The sequence below is a fragment of the Carassius carassius genome, chromosome 45 (assembly GCF_963082965.1).
Source record: "Carassius carassius chromosome 45, fCarCar2.1, whole genome shotgun sequence".
Lineage (NCBI taxonomy): Eukaryota > Metazoa > Chordata > Actinopteri > Cypriniformes > Cyprinidae > Carassius > Carassius carassius.
Window position 1 is genome coordinate 3,937,204 of NC_081799.1, and position 18,128 is coordinate 3,955,331.

At 38.1% G+C, this 18,128-nt stretch overlaps 3 protein-coding genes across 10 annotated transcripts; 2 read left to right on the plus strand and 1 right to left on the minus strand.

Moving 5' to 3' along the window:
- Positions 1–11: 11 nt before the first annotated feature.
- Positions 12–8,772, minus strand: enoph1 (enolase-phosphatase 1). Its single transcript, XM_059539793.1, has 7 exons — positions 8,640–8,772; positions 6,809–6,894; positions 6,624–6,725; positions 2,549–2,751; positions 1,722–1,854; positions 546–669; positions 12–453 (listed from the first exon to the last, which is right to left on the minus strand). The coding sequence occupies exons 2-7, from the start codon at positions 6,890–6,892 to the stop codon at positions 314–316; spliced, it is 786 nt and encodes a 261-aa protein (XP_059395776.1). The 5' UTR covers positions 6,893–6,894; positions 8,640–8,772; the 3' UTR covers positions 12–313.
- On the plus strand, positions 8,119–12,005 carry hnrnpdl (heterogeneous nuclear ribonucleoprotein D-like). 4 transcript variants are annotated; one of them, XR_009427587.1, is made up of 9 exons: positions 8,119–8,337; positions 8,719–8,887; positions 8,967–9,128; positions 9,211–9,342; positions 9,558–9,663; positions 9,745–9,909; positions 10,531–10,622; positions 10,971–11,063; positions 11,761–12,005. XR_009427587.1 is itself a non-coding variant. In XM_059539791.1 (8 exons), the coding sequence occupies exons 1-7, from the start codon at positions 8,249–8,251 to the stop codon at positions 10,599–10,601; spliced, it is 894 nt and encodes a 297-aa protein (XP_059395774.1). In that variant the 5' UTR covers positions 8,119–8,248; the 3' UTR covers positions 10,602–10,622; positions 10,971–12,005. The 4 variants fall into 4 exon arrangements, 3 of the variants coding, with proteins under 3 accessions (XP_059395774.1, XP_059395772.1, XP_059395773.1); XM_059539791.1 differs by having other exon boundaries at positions 10,971–12,005; XM_059539790.1 differs by lacking the exon at positions 10,971–11,063 and having other exon boundaries at positions 8,120–8,337; positions 11,760–12,005.
- Positions 12,006–12,133: 128 nt separating this feature from the next.
- LOC132127730 (heterogeneous nuclear ribonucleoprotein D0-like) lies at positions 12,134–17,703 on the plus strand. Of its 5 annotated transcripts, XR_009427586.1 has the most exons (9): positions 12,134–12,497; positions 13,613–13,781; positions 13,877–14,038; positions 14,109–14,240; positions 14,695–14,794; positions 15,242–15,397; positions 15,996–16,077; positions 16,405–16,506; positions 17,269–17,703. XR_009427586.1 is itself a non-coding variant. In XM_059539785.1 (8 exons), exons 1-7 carry the CDS (start codon positions 12,349–12,351, stop codon positions 16,061–16,063), a joined length of 936 nt encoding a protein of 311 aa, XP_059395768.1. In that variant the 5' UTR covers positions 12,134–12,348; the 3' UTR covers positions 16,064–16,077; positions 16,405–17,703. The 5 variants fall into 5 exon arrangements, 4 of the variants coding, with proteins under 4 accessions (XP_059395768.1, XP_059395769.1, XP_059395771.1 ...); XM_059539785.1 differs by having other exon boundaries at positions 16,405–17,703; XM_059539786.1 differs by lacking the exon at positions 16,405–16,506.
- The last annotated feature ends 425 nt before the right edge of the window (positions 17,704–18,128 follow it).

An 18,128-nucleotide genomic window follows, 5' to 3' on the forward strand; every position in this document is an offset into this window, starting at 1 on the left:
TTACAATAACATTTAAAATTGAGGTTTATAAGACATGAGGTACAATCACACTAAACCTGTGTCTAGTTGGCAGGTTATCATATTTTATAATCACTGCACATGTGGGGGATAAAGACATGAACATGTCATATGCTACACATTAACACCGCATATAAAACATTCACAGAGAATGTAAGTGTATGATAATTCATAGATGGGTTTCAGTGTAAAAAACAAGCACCTGGGAGGCTTGGCGTTTGAGTCCAGCAGAATAACAACAGACAGTAGCGGCTGGTTTCACATGATCTGATGCTGTGACCCTGGCTCTGCGCTGTCAAACGTTCCCGCTCAGTTCTAACTGGCTGAAAGAGGTGATGATCCTATAATGCTTCCTCTCCTCTTCGGTTAACTCCATGTTACCAGGTCTGACTACCATGATCACGCTCACCCCAGCATCCTCTGCTGCCTTCGCCTCTGTAAAGGAGATTTAATGAAGCTGAATTAACACTGAACCCTCATGTGATTGTGGAACAAGCATGTAATGAAAATGAAAAGCATGTTTGCACCTCGTGTGACGTCGGTTAAGAACATGATTTCCTCCGGTTGGCATCCGATCCTCTCCGCGATGTTCTCATAGCTCTTACTTTCTACTTTGGCACCAATGTTAGTGTCGAAGTGACCATCAAACAGCTGAGAAAATAAAATGTAAAAATTGAAAACCTGCAGATCTACATCAACTTGTGTATCTGTATCAAGGACACACTTATTTCTAATTTTCCTGTGGATGGATCACTGTTTCTTGGCTTTAAATCCACCAATGTAGGCACACGTGATTGTCATTTATAATCCTTTCTAGATCACTTTGCATTATTTACTTTTACCTTTACTGAAATACCATAAGTTACTACTGCGCATATATATATATATATATATATATATATATATATATATATATATATATATATATATAAAAAATAAAAATAAAAAACTAATGGGAAAAAGAACACAAGTGTTGTCATCCTTATATATAAATATATATCTATATATACACACACACACACACACACACACACACACACACAAATATTAGATGGAAAAACAAACTTCGCTTTAGTAAATAACAGTGCGAAAACTACAATAAAAATACATTACAGCTAAAAACTAATAATAATAATAATTATTATTATACTTTTCTAAAATGAAAACTGATATAGAACTAAACGTTAGTTTAAAATATTAATACTATAATAATATTTCAAATATTTTACCTTTTTTTTTTTACCATTTTAATTAAATACTAATGCATCCCACAAGAAAATGTGAATTTTACCTAAAATTAAAAATCAAAAACTAAAAATATAAAAGATACTAATTCAAAATATGAATTAATACTACACTAGTCTAACACCACTAATAAAATAACATTACTGCTGGCATCTCATTTAAAAAAAAGGTAATTAAATCAAGTACGTAGACACTGATAATTTAGAAAAGCCACTGTAATACTGTACAATCAGCTGGACATCAGTGCGAAATAAACTACAGAGTGACACAGGATCTGAATAATACCAATAATGACTTGCCTACAGGAAATGACTCCTTACATAATCAATCACAGTAATGAATGATGCACAAGACCCACATCCAGGCTGCAGAGACGAGAGAGATCTGAATCTCACGCGAGCACAAGAAACGACTTCCTGTTGTTTAGAGAGAGAAACCCATCTGATAGATTAGCTTACATCTAAGAGATCGCCTTGGACAGAATAACCGAAGAGCAGCTTCTGCGCCTCCACACTTCCTGAAGAGTAGATGTAGACCTTCAGACCGTGATGTCTCCAGCGTCTGATGGCTGGAACCACATCCTGGTACACCCTGCCACAAAACCACAGCAAAACAACAACACAACTCGCTTTCACTGCATACAGCAACTATTTAATGAGCCTACTGCATACGATAGATTACGTTTAAGATTTTCAACAGGACTGCATTTATTTGACAAAAAAAACCACAAATATTGTGAATCTATTACAATTTAAAATAACTTAAAATAAGCCTGGAGCGTCTAAACCTCCTTCACTGTCTGTTTCAAGCATCAGCTCCCAAAGTGTATCCAAAAAGTAAGATAATATGTTCAATACAGCAGATGATTGTCAGGGATGTGTACGTACGTGTGGGGGCGGAGCTATCAAAAACGGGGGTAGGGCGTGTTTGTTTTGATGACCTGAAATATCAACATTGTCTACCAGAAATCACTTACACCACCTTTAAGACAATCTGTTATGAATACTATGCATCGTTCAGAGGCAAGATTAAAAGAAAATGCAGTGTAAACTTTACTTTCATATAAACTCCTACTCCAATTGTTTAACATCTCAAACTATTTAGAGTGGTTCATCGTTACATCCCTAATGAATACTGACTAAAAATGTGGATGCCAGCTGCAAGCCACAAGCTGATTTGATAGCCTGTATTTAAAGCTTATTTATTAATAAACAAGAAGACTATTTACCGTTGAGGTCAGCAGCTCTGCTCAAACACACAAGGGCTGTTTGTGCTGGTTACTTACTGGCCTTTGATTTTCCCCGTCATGTACGCAGCTCTCCACATGTGTCCCTGCAGCTGTTTGAGCGCAGTGCTCTTTCTGTCCGCTGCCATCTGCCACAGGACACCCTCCACCACCTCCCGGATGGCCTTCTCCTCGTCTGTGTGCACCGTCTGGTCCACCGCATGAACGTGACACGCTTTATTCTGCCGCAGGTCTTCTTCAGCCTGAAACACACACAGGGTTTAGTGTGAGCCACTGCATCCCAGTAAGTGCACTGCACTGTCCATTGGTATCTGTCCCCATGCAATGTACTATTAGACACGGATGGTGCATTTACATCCAACGAGGCAAAATTTTGGATGAGAAAAAATGTTTAAACCCCCTTAGCTCTTATAAAATAACTGTAAGCCATGGCTTCACAGGGTTTACTGCTTTTATAAAATCGTTACAGTTTCACAAAATAAAACAGAGCAAATGAAGTGTAATGATATTCATAAAAACAGTATTCTTCCACAAAACAATATAGTTCCTCAGAAAAAGCTGTGGTTCCAACAAAGTGGTTGCCGAGCAACACACAGAAGTAAACAAAGGTGTGTGTTTGTAGAGTAATTTACAACAGTTTCAAATGCGGCTCAGCCAATCAGAATCAAGGACCGGAACTATCTGTTTTATAATAAAATATATACACACTCATATTACAAAATAACATTAAAACTGTATAAATCACTCATTTTTCTAAAGAAACACTGTCCAATAGTGGCACCAGCAGGTAAATTTACACCCTGAGTCCAGCAATGCTCGGCTTTGATTTTGAACCAAATGTTGTTGTTTTTTTTTTTGTTTTTTTATTGATATCGATTTTCAAAAACCACAAATCGACCTTTGATGGTATTTCAGCAAACATTTAATTCAAGATGTGGTTAACGTGAATCTTATCATTGGTTTTCTCCATTAGATGTCACTCTCATATTTACCTTGCGCAATGTTACAACAGAAAGCCTGTCATTCATTCAGTGCTTATCATTGTGGAGCTACTGTTGACAAGAACAAAGCAATATACATGATTTGCAATGCTCAGGTGAAATGCTATAGTAATACTACAATCTGCGGAAGCATTCAACATCAATGAATGAATACTACATACACAAACAAAAGTGCAGATGACGCTCGCTGTGTTTTATAGCTTCTTTGGTCTCACTATGATGATATGAATACAGAAATATCATCTCCAGCTGCTCTGAGAGTCACATTAGCATTTTACCATTCACTTTTACAAAACTAACGTCAGATCACATACAAAGCAGCTGCAAATTCTTCAAGGCAACCTGTCAAAATAAAAGTCTGGTTTAACGTGAAGAAACTGTGTCATAATAAATATGAATAAAACTTTCAATTTTTAAAGGAACAATTAATGATTATTATAGTATTATATATGGTACAAATCGAAAAATACTACTGACCTTAATGTGTATCAGTAACTCCTCTCTTACTTCTCTGCTAATGTCTCCACTGCTAAAAGCACATACTACCATAACAAAATTAACAATACGTCTAACTCTCGTATGCTTTTTAAAACATTTTCCTCGCTTCTTTGTCCTCCTCCTGCTTCATCTCTAATAGCTGACGACTTTGCCATGTTTTTCATTAATAAAATTAAAACCATCAGTGTACATTATTCCACACCACAATCAGTCAAGCACATCTCACCAGCAAACTTACACTCATTCACATCCTTCTCTTCACTCTCTGAGGCAGAAGTCTCAAAACTCATCCTTTCTAATCACCCTACTACTTGTCCGCTTGATCCTATTCCATCTCATCTTAAACATCTCGGTTTAAATCTTGATTAAAAACGCATCTCTTTCAAGCATTCGAATAATGCATCTCATAAATTGTGACTGCAGTTGCATCTGATCAAATGCGCTTTCTTGTTCTTTACAGTGGGTTAAACTAATTAATTTGACTTTGTTGGAACAGCAGCTATGCTAATGATTTCTCTATTTGTTTCTCTGTTTTGCGTAACTAGGATTTACACAAGCTCCAGTCTGGATCCAGAACACCTGAGAAGAGATGATGCTGACCCTCAGAGGACCTCAGATGATGCTAACCCTGAATCAATAAACAGAACTAACAAATATTGCTACAAGTGTGACTGCATCATATAATAATTGCTGTTAATAATGTTCATCTTCTGGCTGACTACGTCTTATATTAATTTTCTGAAAAATCCTGTCATATGCCCATAAACTGACAGTCACCACTTATAAGCTACTACTAAATATTGTAGAAAAGTTGCTTTGTAATGATTTGTATCGTAAAAAGTGCTTTGAATTGAATCTCCTTCAAGCCATTTCTCCTGCATTTGTAGCTGCACTCACATTATTAACACATCCCTTCACAATGGTGATTTTCTGTGCATTTAGACAGGCTCGTATAACTCCACTACTTAAGAAACCCACCCTCAACCCATCTATTTTAGTGAACTACAGACCAGTTTCCCTTCTTCTTTTCATTGCAAAAACACTTGAACAACCTGTGTTCAACCAAGTTTCTGTCTTTCTCACATAGAACAACCTCCTTGACAGCAACCAATCTGGCTTCAGAAGTGGACATTCAACTGTTGAAGCCTTAAGACTGGCAAGAGCAGAATCCAAATCTTCAGTACTTATCTTGCTTGATCTGTCCGCTGCTTTTGACACGGTTAACCACCAGATCTTCCTGTCAACCCTACTGGCAAAGGGCATCTCAGGAACCACACTCCAGGTTTGAGTCTTACCTATCAGATAGGTCCTTCAAAGTATCTTGGAGAGGTGAGGTGTCCAAGTCACAACATCTAACTACTGGGGTGCCTCAGGGCTCAGTTCTTGGACCACTTCTCTTCTCTGTCTACATGGCATCATTAGGTTCTGTCATTCAGAAACATGGCTTTTCATATCACTGCTATGCTGATGACACTCAACTCTACCTCTCATTTCATCCTGATGATCCGACGGTAGCTACTCGCATCTCTGCTTGTCTAACAGACATCTCTTGCTGGATGAAGGACCATCACCTTCAACTCAACCTTGCCAAGATAGAACTGCTTGTGATTCCAGCAAACCCATCGTTTCATCACAATTTCACCATCCAGTTAGACACATAAACCATAACTCCTTCAAAAACAGCTAGAAGCCTTGGAGTTATGATTGATGATCATCTGACTTTCTCAGACCACATTGCTAAAACTGTCCGATCCTGCAGATTTGCTTTATTCAACATCAAGAAGATCAAGCTCTTTCTTTCAGAACATGCTGCACAACTCCTTGTTCAAGCTCTTGTTCTGTCCAGGCTGGACTATAGCAATGCTCTATTGGCAGGTCTTCCAGCCAGTTCTATCAAACCTTTACAATTAATCCAGAACGCGGCAGCAAGATACATTTTTTAATGAGCCGAAAAAAATACACGTCACAACTCTGTTTATCAAAACCCCTGATTGCTTCCATTGTCCTCATTCGCTCTGGATAAAAATTTAAGTTATTTATTAAAAAGAATAGCTAAACATAAGTTCTCAAAAAAAATACATTGTTTAAATTGTACTGCATAGAGTTATTATTTTAATAAATATAGATAGCTTAAAAAACACAAATTTGACGAGATTCATAGACGGCTTGAAATAATAGAATATTGATTACATTGTTAATATATAATAGATTTTTTTCCCCCACCCTTTTTCTTTTTAAATGCAAGTAATGTTTACTTAACCAAGAAAATGTTACTGGGACATTTGAAAAAACAAAAACAAAAAAAACAATAGCTCTGAGGACTGCCTCCTCATTCCAGAACACCAACTCACACACTTATTTTTGTTTTGTTTTCAAAGAATAACATTGTTTTACCGCCACATTTTAAAGAGTTTGTCATTATCTTGAGAAGGACTAAAAAGATTTGAAGCTTTTATATAATACTTACCTTCATGTAAAGCGAATAATAACAAAAACATACACCAATTTTGTAGCACAAACTAAAATAACGTTTAGAAACAGTGACATTACTCCCTCTTCACATGTGAAATTAAGTGGTCAAAAGCGCATAAATTGGTGTTTAGAAAGGTGTTGACCTGTTTCTTGAGCAGATGCACGTCTTGTTTGCATTCATCCTCCTCCCAATGAGCAGACAGATATTCCTCCAGATTCTCTCGGATGTAGGGGAATAAGATGTCCTACATGCAGAAGATAACACAATAAACCCTCGCACATGATGAATTGATTTCTATGCTGTTCTATTATCTCTGTGAGCTCTTACCTTGACAAACGTGATGGGCGTCGTGGTTCCTTCAATGTCCAGAAGAAAGACTCTAGTATTTTCTGGTACTGCAATCGCTGCCATTTCTATCAATGGCAAACGATATATATGTCTGTTAAAGTCCTGTGTTTGGTTTGATTATATGAGATGAGAAGCTCTGCTTTTGACAAATGGACCAATAGCTAGCAGGCTAGTGCTGAGCTAACACATGGAGCGGGTTGCCAGATCCTGCGCACAGAAATCCCACCCTCTTTCATCAGCGTAATTAATTAATTGTGTAATTAATGCCATCGTTACATTGGTAAGCTTCATTTATGTATTTGCTATTTAAAAAATATATATAATACATTATCATATACACACCATCTTTACATTTATATTCAAAATACTTGTAATTAGCTAAATAAATAGTTTATAAAATATTAGATTGTTAGTTCTACACACTTTTTGAGGTGATAAAATTAATAAAGGATTTTTTTTGTGCAGACAATTATTTATTTATTACTTTAATAGCCGTGTAGCCGTATTAAGCATTTATTATTATTAGTAGTAGTAATAGTAGTGGTAGTAGTATTATGTTAATCTGGCAACACGGTTGGGCAAGGCTGTTGATTAAGGAAGTAAATGTGATAAGTAAAGGCTGCATATAAATAAAATACTTTTACTCATTGTGTGAAATTAATTAATTCGTGTACTTATTTAGTAGTTTGTTTGTTTGTTTGTTTGTTTGTGTACATTGAAAATACAAGAATTGAAGGAAAATAATTTCCTTAAACAAAGGGACCTGCCAAATATGTTCTTCGTTTATATATTTGCAAGTGTTATATTGTTGTCGCCGCTGTTGTTATTAATAAAATTAATGTTGTTGTTGTTGAAGTTATTGTTTGTTTCTAGTCAGGGTAATCAATTTAGGAATAATGAACCTTTTTAATTGACCTTCATTGGAATGAATTAATTTTTCAGGCTTCATTGTTCTCGTTATTATTATTATTATTATTATTATTTTTTTTTTTTTCAACCGAATCAGGCCCCGCCCCCGACGCTAGAAAACAGCGCTGTAAATAATGCTAGAATTTATTTTATTTTTGTTAGTACACTTTCTAATAATAGTGTAATTTATTGGAATTATTTAATGGAACGCACATATTATTATCAAGGATAATTGGGTCATTACAAAAAAAACTAAACAAAAAAAAACATTTTGATTAGATGTCTCTTTTGTAATAAAAATGTTTTTTTAGACGATAGACGAGTATTATTTATTCGCAGCTATTAGAATAAGCCCCGCCCCTCCCCCTTTCTCGTGCAGATGGTTTTCGTCACTGATCTCCGTCCGCCATTTTAATCAACGCGGCACTTTATTCGTGTTGAAGTCTTTGACCTTTTAAATCCACAACCAGTTACGTAGCAAGCCTCGGATAAAACTAAATACACTCCAAAATGCAGGCCGAAGAACAAGGTGACTTCAGCACCGACGAGTTTGCAGAAGGCTCCAAGATAAACGCGAGTAAAAACCAGCAGGATGACGGGTGAGTGCGGCGCGAGGAGAGAGGCCGCGCGACACAACAACAATACAGCAGCGGCTTCACATTACAAACATATCCTCATCGATCAGCCACTTCAGTGTGCTTCCGAACGCGTTTATTATTAATATGCACTATATTAAACATAACATCGAGCTCAAGAAGCTCGAAACCTAGTTCTTAATCCGTTTGCGTACTCGCAAATTACTAGCGTCTGATGGCTAATAGTTTGTGAATTGTAAAAAAAAAATCTACCAGTGAGGTTTAATTACCAAAAACAATACTTTTTTTATTGTTAAATTTCTTACTTGCATCACCAGCAAATGTGTGTATAACACCATGTTAGTGCATCAATTATTCAGTGGAGTGCTGTTTGCTTTTGTGCAGGAAGATGTTCATCGGTGGACTCAGTTGGGACACCAGCAAGAAAGACCTGACTGACTACCTGTCCAAGTTTGGAGAGGTCCTCGATTGCACCATCAAAACAGACCCCATGACGGGCCGCTCCAGGGGCTTCGGCTTCGTGCTCTTCAGAGACGCTGAGAGCGTTGACAAGGTGAGTGCCCCCCTTCACTATTTACTTTAGTGATAACATGATTTAGGCAGCACTGATAGCAGGTTCTGAATGTGTTCAGGTGCTGGAGCTGAAGGAGCACACGCTGGACGGGAAGCTGATCGATCCCAAGAGAGCCAAAGCCATGAAGGGCAAGGAGCCGCCCAAGAAGGTGTTCGTCGGCGGTCTGAGTCCGGACACGTCTGAGGAACAGATCCGCGAGTACTTCGGCGCTTATGGAGAAGTGAGTATCTCCTCATTTATCGGAAGCAGTGCCACACCGCTGTGTCTAAACTCACCTCACCTGTGTCTTTATCTCCCCAAAGATTGAAAACATTGAGCTCCCCATCGACACCAAAACAAATGAAAGACGGGGTTTCTGCTTCGTGACGTATGTTTTAGAGGATCCCGTCCAGCAGCTGCTGGAGAACAGATACCATCAGATTGGATCAGGGAAGGTATGCTGATGTTATCATGATATTATATTTGACATACACATGTACCTCGCTCTGAATTTATGAAACCGATCATAGTGGGTATGTCATATTGTATCTTACATTTACCATTAAAAAACAACATTTGGGGTCAGTAAGGTTGCTTTTCTATGATTTGATGGCTATGTTAAAAAGCAGCATGACTGCATGTGAGTGATGCTGTGAATCTTTGTTGCCAGTGTGAGGTCAAAGTTGCGCAGCCTAAAGAGGTGTACAGACAGCAGCAGGGCCGAGCGGACCGCGGCTTCGGAGGAGGACGAGGGGGCTTCAGGGGCCGAGGAAGAGGTTTGCAAATCTAGATGTCTTTGGCAGACTGAATGGCAGTAGTTCTGGACTGAAGGTGCGCCTCTGACTCTTTGTGAACAGGACAGGGCCAGGGCTATAATCAAGGCTACAACAACTACTACGGCCAGAGCTACGGAGGCTACGGCGACGGATACAACCAGGGCTACAACGGCTATTCTGGCTATGACTATTCAGGATACAACTATCCGAATTATGGCTATGGACAAGGCTATGATGATTACAGTGGTAATTAAACACACAGTTTCTTGTTGAGCATTTAACCTTCAGACACCCAAGTCTCGAGATTCATGATGTGGTGGTGTTCTCCATCTTTTAGGAGTCCAATAGTTACAAAAATCCACTCAGATTAGGCAAAATTGGATCAAAATTGCACCATTGTTTTTAAAGTTAATGTCAGTACAATTAAGCACACAGATTTATTTAGAATAATACAGTTATAACAATGTTAATTAAGTATTATTATAACTGTTTTGAATAGTGTAATCATATTAATATCACTATATACACATATATATATATATATATATATATACCAAATGAAACGTGAAAATGATGAAACTGCTCCGAATACAAATTGAAAAATCAAATAAAAAATTTACAAAAGTGTTTCAGTGCTTTGTAAGTACATACATTCGTTCCCAACCTAGCCTTCTGTTACATGTGGGTTTTTTCCACATTTAGTGATGTTTCGGTATTAATTGCTTATTAATTATTAATTGCTACACTATAAATACAGAATTTCATAACAGTAGAGGTGCAGTGGTTTTGTAGAAAAGCAAGGAACAGCAAACATTCAAAAAAGAAAGCCACTGTACAAATTGCTTCATATGTTTGTAATTTGTGTAGGTCAACAGAGCAGTTATGGCAAGGCCTCGCGGGAAAGCGGCACCCATCAGAACAGCTACCAGCCGTATTGATAAAGTGGCTAACACGTTCATGTTCATGGTAAGGTCACATCTCTGCTGCGTTCTGGACCCGACCTCAATGTTAAAGATCAATAGACACTATCTAAAAAAAAAAAGCTAAGGCCTTACGCATATCAATGCACCCACATGTCTATAGATCTTTAATCACTCTCGTTTGTGTAGCTATTTTGCCTTTTTAGCGTGTCAGAAAAACGTAAGCGTTTTTCCTGTAGGTTTTCCTTTTCCTCCTCCTGCTTTAACAGGTGATCATGATAGACTTGATAGCAATGCTAACAGGTAAAGTACAGCTAAGGGGTACAGAGTCCTGATTTTCCCTTTCTTTCCCTAATTCTGATTATTGTACCTTGTTTGTACCTGCCAGCGGGGACTTCATTGCAGGCCGTGTGTCGCCTGACCACGTCATTCTCTGGGCGTCGCAGAGAGCACGGCATGCACGAGAAACGCTGTCCTGTGGTATGGTCTCTTCAAACTTCCTGTACCAGCGTAAAACAAACACAAAGACAAAGGAGATTCCCCCATTTGCCTTAAGTTGTTGGTTTCCGTTAACTGTTCCAAATGTGTTTCTTCCAGGACTTTTTTAACGTAACCTAAAAGTGATTCATAACTTCTCTTTTTTCGATTGTAGTGCTCTTGTGTTTCAGTTGTGGAGCTTCAGTGGTTTATTATTTGTATTTCTTTGGTTTCGATCACACCTCCCTTGTATAAATAAATGCATAAACTCTCTCATAATGCTTGCTTTTTCTTTAGAGGCCATAGAGAAACTTCAAATGGGTTCACCTCAAAGGCTTTTCCTTAAGTGTAGCCTTTAAAGATCATATGTAAAGTGGGTTTGCCAAGCCATTGAAAGCTGACAAATCTGTGTTAGACAGATGTCACGTATGGGCCGAATGCAAATGATGATTTTGGGTTTAAAGGGAAGACGCTTGGTTCGCTCCTTGATTGGTCCACCAACCGCCTGGAGCTCAAGCTTTTGCTGTTTTGTCAATCTAAGACGCCGTCCAACATATGATCTTTAATCCTTAATGATGGTTTTCCTAGTTTAAAATCGACAGCTCAAGAAGTTAAACACTGAAACATGGACGTGCTGTTGTTGTTTTTTCCTGACCCTGTCCAAATCAGAGTTGTTCATCTTGCGTATCTTCTCTTGTAGGTCGGCAGGCTGACTTCAACATTGCTCCTCGGAGGATTCCTGTCCTTAAACAACCATTAAAAAACATTGTCCAGTGTCTAAACCTTGTAAATAGCGAGGCGTTTTGTTTCCAAGTTTGTCTTGAACCTGTAGGTTTTGTGCTGATGTGTTCTTAAGTCTCGAATAGAGAAAGTGTCCTTTATTTTGTATTTTAGTTCATTTCCTGAAGGTTTTTGCATATAAAGGGATTAAAACTTGAGAAAAATAATGTGGTTGTGCTGTGTTTCTTTCATTCTCTCAGTCGTGTGTGTTACACGTGGCTGGACCGGAGGTATAATTAATTATTATAAACGTATTTGCTCAATGTTCAGACAAGAGCCACGCTGTTTTCAAACGCGCAGTGACGTCGTGACGTCCGACTGCCGTTACGCCGCCATTTTGTGAATGGACGCCGTTGCCATCGACATCCTGAAAGCAGAGTAAAACAAACGCGATTCCGAGCCTACTTTAACACGACACACTGCCAGTTATATCGCGTGTTAACCTGCGACGTTTTCCTCGGGAAAAACGACAGCAATAACCCGCGTGTTCACCGAGAACTGATCAGCGATGTCGGAGGAGCAGCTCCTGGGCGAAGAGCCGCTGATGAAGATGGAGGAGGAGGAGGATGAAGAGCAGCTCCTGGGGCCCGATGAAGGAGGCCAGGGACAGGCGGAGGGATCCAAGATAGACGCCAGTAAAAACGAGGAAGATGAGGGGTGAGTCTCGGCTGACTGACTGCACAATTAAACAATAATTTACACGGTTCCCATATACTAGTGTATTAGGTCATTATTCCCCGTCTTTAGAGGCTATCCGGCTTTCTGTAACGGGTTTCTCTCAAATTAAAGAGAAAATTAAAGAATCAGTATCTTTATCATTATGAAGCACATAATCAAGGGTCAAACTGTGTAAATGACGTCAGTGTATCAGTCGGAAGACGTTGTGAATATTCATGAGTCGCGTGCGCATATTCACGAGTCTGCAGCTGTTTCAAGAACATTTGCATTTCAAATGTCAGCTGTGTCTTTTTCCAAGGAGACAGAAACTCCTCATGTGCTTAACAGCTCATGGTGGGGTTTGTTCATTTCGCGTAGTTTTATCATAAATCAACGATTAAATGTCAAGCTTTCAAATGAACCTGAAGGAGTCTAACCCAGACTTTAATGTAGATATTAAAAATGTTACATTTTGCATTTATGAAGGCCTAACAGGTTTTAAATTTAATCAAAAATGCTTTAAATCATAAAATCGTGGCATTAAATATTCCATGTAATGCAAAAACGAACCTCTTTGTCAGGATTTTTGTCATTTTGCAGAACAAATATTTAAACATTGTCAATACAAGGTATACTTACTTCAAATGCAAACTTAAGATATAGTCTGTCAGTGGGGAATAAAAACTTGTTTTTGCTCTTAAATAAGTTTCTCAAAGCCTAAAAGGAGGATTTTTGTCCTCTAAAAAAAAAAAAAAAAATCATAAATTCACTTCATTTTGATATGTTTCACTGCAACGCACGACAGAAATACTTATCCCAGTAGTATTTCTAGTAGTTAAGCTTTTTGTTTTGGTATTTTAATTAAAAAGTAATGCAGAATTGGTTGTAAATTGTGCTTATTGTGTTCTCGTTAAACACTTACATTGAGAGAACATATTGGCGTAGTCCCTTTAATATTTCACCTTAAATTTCCTTTAACTGGTCTTATAATCTTCCGTCATAAACCGTCGTTTGTCTCTTATGTCGTTCTTGAACTGTAAGTGTTTTCAGCCGATATAAATCACTGTAACGTCTTCCCCACGCTCTGTTCTCACATCAGGCTTTTTGGTTTTTAGGAAAATGTTCGTTGGAGGCTTGAGTTGGGACACAACAAAGAAAGACCTGAAAGACTACTTCTCTAAGTTTGGAGAGGTGGTGGACTGCACCTTAAAGCTGGATCCTCTGACGGGACGGTCCAGGGGATTTGGATTCGTCCTGTTTAAAGAGGCTGATAGTGTGGACAAGGTATTTTGGCAGACTTATAAATTTGTTTGAGTTTTGAGGCCGGCGATGCATCTCTGACTGATTAAATCTGGATTTGTGTCTGTTCCTCGTCAAAGGTGATCACACAGAAGGAGCACAAACTGAATGGAAAAGCCATCGACCCTAAGAAAGCAAAGGCCATGAAGTCCAAAGAGCCTGTGAAGAAGGTATTTGTAGGAGGTCTTTCCCCAGATACTCCAGAAGAGAAGATCAGAGAGTACTTTGATGGCTACGGAGAGGTATATAGAAAGCGGAAAGTTGATAATGCATGACAAAACGGCACATGATTTACATCTATACTCTCTTCAGGTGGAATCCATTGAGCTGCCAATGGAGAATAAAACAAATAAAAGACGAGGTTTTTGTTTTATAACATTTAAAGAGGAGGAGCCAGTCAAGAAAATAATGGAGAAGAAGTACCACAACATCGGTTTAAGCAAGGTACAGTCTTATAATGATCCTGCCATTTGACACAAATCAGAAATGTTAACACATAAATTGTTTAAATTACAAAAAGTTTCTGAAGTTTCTTTTTTGAATATGAAAAGTTTTTTGTATTGGAGACTTATAAAACCTCATGAAGACAATGTGAGGAAATTGCTTTTTTGTACAAATGTATTAAAACCTATGGAGACCTGCACATGACTCCCCATCCCCCCAATTAAGGCAACAGCTTTATATCACTTTAATGGTACATATCCAATCTTTTGGCCAAAAATCACTTGTTTGCTAAATAACCATGTGGAAATGCATGTTTTTGGATAATGCAGTTTCAGACTCAGTAGTTAGTAAGGCTTTATATTGACTGACAGTGTTTATTTGTGGGTGTAATGCTCCTGACAGCTTTGACTCTGAATGATGATGTTGTTCTGATGTCATGTGACCCTGTGTGCAGTGTGAGGTGAAGGTGGCCATGTCGAAGGAGCAGTACCAGCAGCAGCAGCAGCCGTGGGGGGGCAGAGGAGGGTACGCCGTCAGGGCCCGGGGCAGAGGAGGTGCGTCTCAACACCACTGGGGCAACTACACACTGTTAGGAATTTGGAATGTTGAATTGAAAAAAAGAATTTTCAAAGATATTCCAAATTTGGTGAATAAAACATTTGCATAATTAATGTGAACTACTTTACTGTTGCGCAACACAGAATGTGCATAACTTCAGGATAAACTTATAGAAATATCTAAACATCTTTTTAAATGTTATGTGTGGAGTAAATTGGTGCATGATTTTCCAATATGATCTATAAAATGAACTGTAATTCATTAAATACAATTAAAAATTCTGTTCTCATTATTAATATAAATTGCTAAACGGTTGGAATTTCCTCACATTTTATTGCTTTGTTCATAAATTCTGAATGAAATGTTTTTGTGTTGACCCCTCAGTCGGCTGCTCTAGTTTCAAGCCGTGACTAACGGTGATGTGTCTTCGGCGTCTGTTGCAGGTCCCAATCCAAACTGGAACCAGGGATACGGAAATTACTGGAATCAAGGTTATGGAAATTACGGGAACTATGGCTACAACAATCAAGGCTATGGTGGATACGGCGACTATGATTACTCTGGTTACAACAACTACTACGGATATGGTGACTACAGCAGTATGTAATACTGTTTGTGAACGCACAGATGAAAAAACTAAGGATATATTGTATCGTGGATTGTCGGTACTCGACCCGGACTATGACAGTTGTGCACTAAATTATCTGAGCAGAATGCACATGCTTGTATCATACACGCCTTACGCTTCCAGAGAAACCTCTAGAACATTGCTGCAGTTGCTTTTTGTCCTACAGGGAAGGCTTGCTTGCACAAAGCTATACTGTACATATGTATTATAATAACTATGGTGCTAAATATAGAAAGGGATGTTTTGGCTTCAAAACACATCTGTCAAAGTGCCTTTGAATCCATTGGATGTGTAAAACTGTAGGCCATGCGGTCGTTTTTAGAAAATAATAAACAGTTTTCAAACATTCATTTACGCCACAGATCTGTGTCTCTCACCACATTGTCAGAATACAGTATTTTGAAAGAATGTTTGAATACAATTAACGTAAGTATCTCGCAAGTGTCACCAAATCGGCTCTAACCCCCAAATCGCTAAGCTTCTGTTTTCCGCCTGTCTGGAGCGCCCGTGTGCCAGCACGTTTAACTGTAGATGTCTGCGTTGTGTGTGTTTTGTGCTCCTTACTCTAGATCAGCAGAGCGGCTATGGAAAATACCCGAGGCGAGGTGGCCATCAAAACACTTACAAGCCGTATTAACCAGAAACATGCAGGTATGTTGACGCATAGCTCACACACGTGCATCTGTAGTCTCTAAATCACCATTTGTAAACTTTTTTTTTTTTGTAATGTACGTGGCTTAATTTTTGTTTTTCTCTAAAGTTTCACAGCACCCTGAAGTGCTTTACAGTAGTGGTAACATAGAGACTTTTGGCAGTAATGTAACAGCTGGCTTTTGGCTGTTTCTTGCCATTTTTAACTGTAAAAATTAACAGGTACAGTACTGCTAAATGGGTACCAGAAAATATGGAATTACAAGGAAAGAAAGCCGAAGAATGTTGTCTCCTAACTCTGACATATACCTTGTTTGTACCTGCCAGCGGGGACTTCCTTGCAGGCCATGAGCTGACTTCCCGATTGTCTCAGGGCCGCTCAATGCGGACAGGGTACGAGAGGCGTACGCTCTCGAATGCTCCCATTTGGTATGGTCTTCCAACATCCTGTATACGAATTGTAAAATCAAACAACTGCAGCAACAAAAACTTAAAAAGGACACTTCAAGCCTTTATCTTCTGTTTTTGATTTGTGTGTATTTTTATACTTTGTTTTTTTTTTTGTATTAAAAGGTTCCTCTTAAAATGGGATTGGTCTTATGTAATAATATATTATAATGTAATGGCATTTTTTCCAGGCACCATCAAGTAATGGTAAAATATGACACGAGAGCCGGAAATTAAAATTAACTGTTCACTTTTTGAAGGATACGGCTTTCTCTGGACTTTCCAGTGTTAATATGCACTTCTAATCTAATCTTACCTGTAATGCTTTCTTTATTTGTAGCTCGTAATATCCTGTAGTCCTTGAGCTAAAAGCCGGTTTGTACTCGGATGCCGCTGCGCTGGAGAAATACTTTTTTATATTTGTATTGTGTGATTTTTCTACTGGCAGCGGTGGAAAAAGCTGTGTTAATTTCATCTAACAGATTCTCTTTTTTTAACCTTTTGAAATCTTGGCAAGGTCTTATTGTTATGCTTGTAATGCTCTTCCTTTTTGTCTTTTAATTTCCATCGATTCACGGTTGCGCATTTAAATGTTTTAATTGAACACTATTGATTGTATTTGCTATTATTCGATTTCAAAGTCATGTCTCCTTATTGAAATTATTAAACAATTGGGATTCCTTGACATTTTATGAGTCCGTGTCCTTCTGAAGCGTAATTGCGGTTTCTTTTTTTGTTTTTCAGATGGACGAGCGAATCTCAAGTCGACCCTGAGAAGAGAAAACGAGAGGACCAGAGGTCGCCATTTCATTCACCAGTTCATTTTAAACCTGAAGTTACTTCGAAAGGACACGCACTAAAGAATATGTCAAGTGTTATTTTGAACTATAACGTCCAGAATATTTGTGTTTGTGTTTAATTTGGTGTAGCTTGTGTAAGTTTATTATCATATTCCCTGCTGTGGTGTTGAATACAATGAACTATAGAGAGCCTAAACCATTTAGAAATGATTTGTATACAGGTCTATTAATTTATTGCTTACAAGAGCGTACACAGTGTAGGCCAGCTAATATTCATTTCATATTGCAGTATTTTGCTACAGTCATGTAAACCATTGGAAAATGCAACAAAATAAAGTGTATGAACCTTTAGAGATTAAAGTCATAGCTCACCCAAAAACGAAGACTGTCATCTTTTACTCTCCTTCATGTCAAATATTAGTGCTGTTTTCAATAAAACACCAGTAAAGCAGCTGGGGCCCAGCTTTAACATAACACTTGTGACTTGTGCATTATATTCCCAGACATTATAAGGGAAATAAACTGGATTTCAAGCTCAATTTATAATGCACTATAAAAGTAGTATCAATGCATTAGTTAAATGCAACTTCTAATGAATAATCATAACCACAGTTACAATATCTATTTATTGTCACACGTTCAGAAAGTAAAAACCCTTCCAATAACAATGCATTTTCACATTGGTTGTAATTGTTTATGAAAAGATGTAATGCATTACAATCCACATCATGAATACTTTCATAGTGCATCATACAGGCTTTAGGTGAAATGTTACTAACATATTTAGTAAATTAAACATTATTG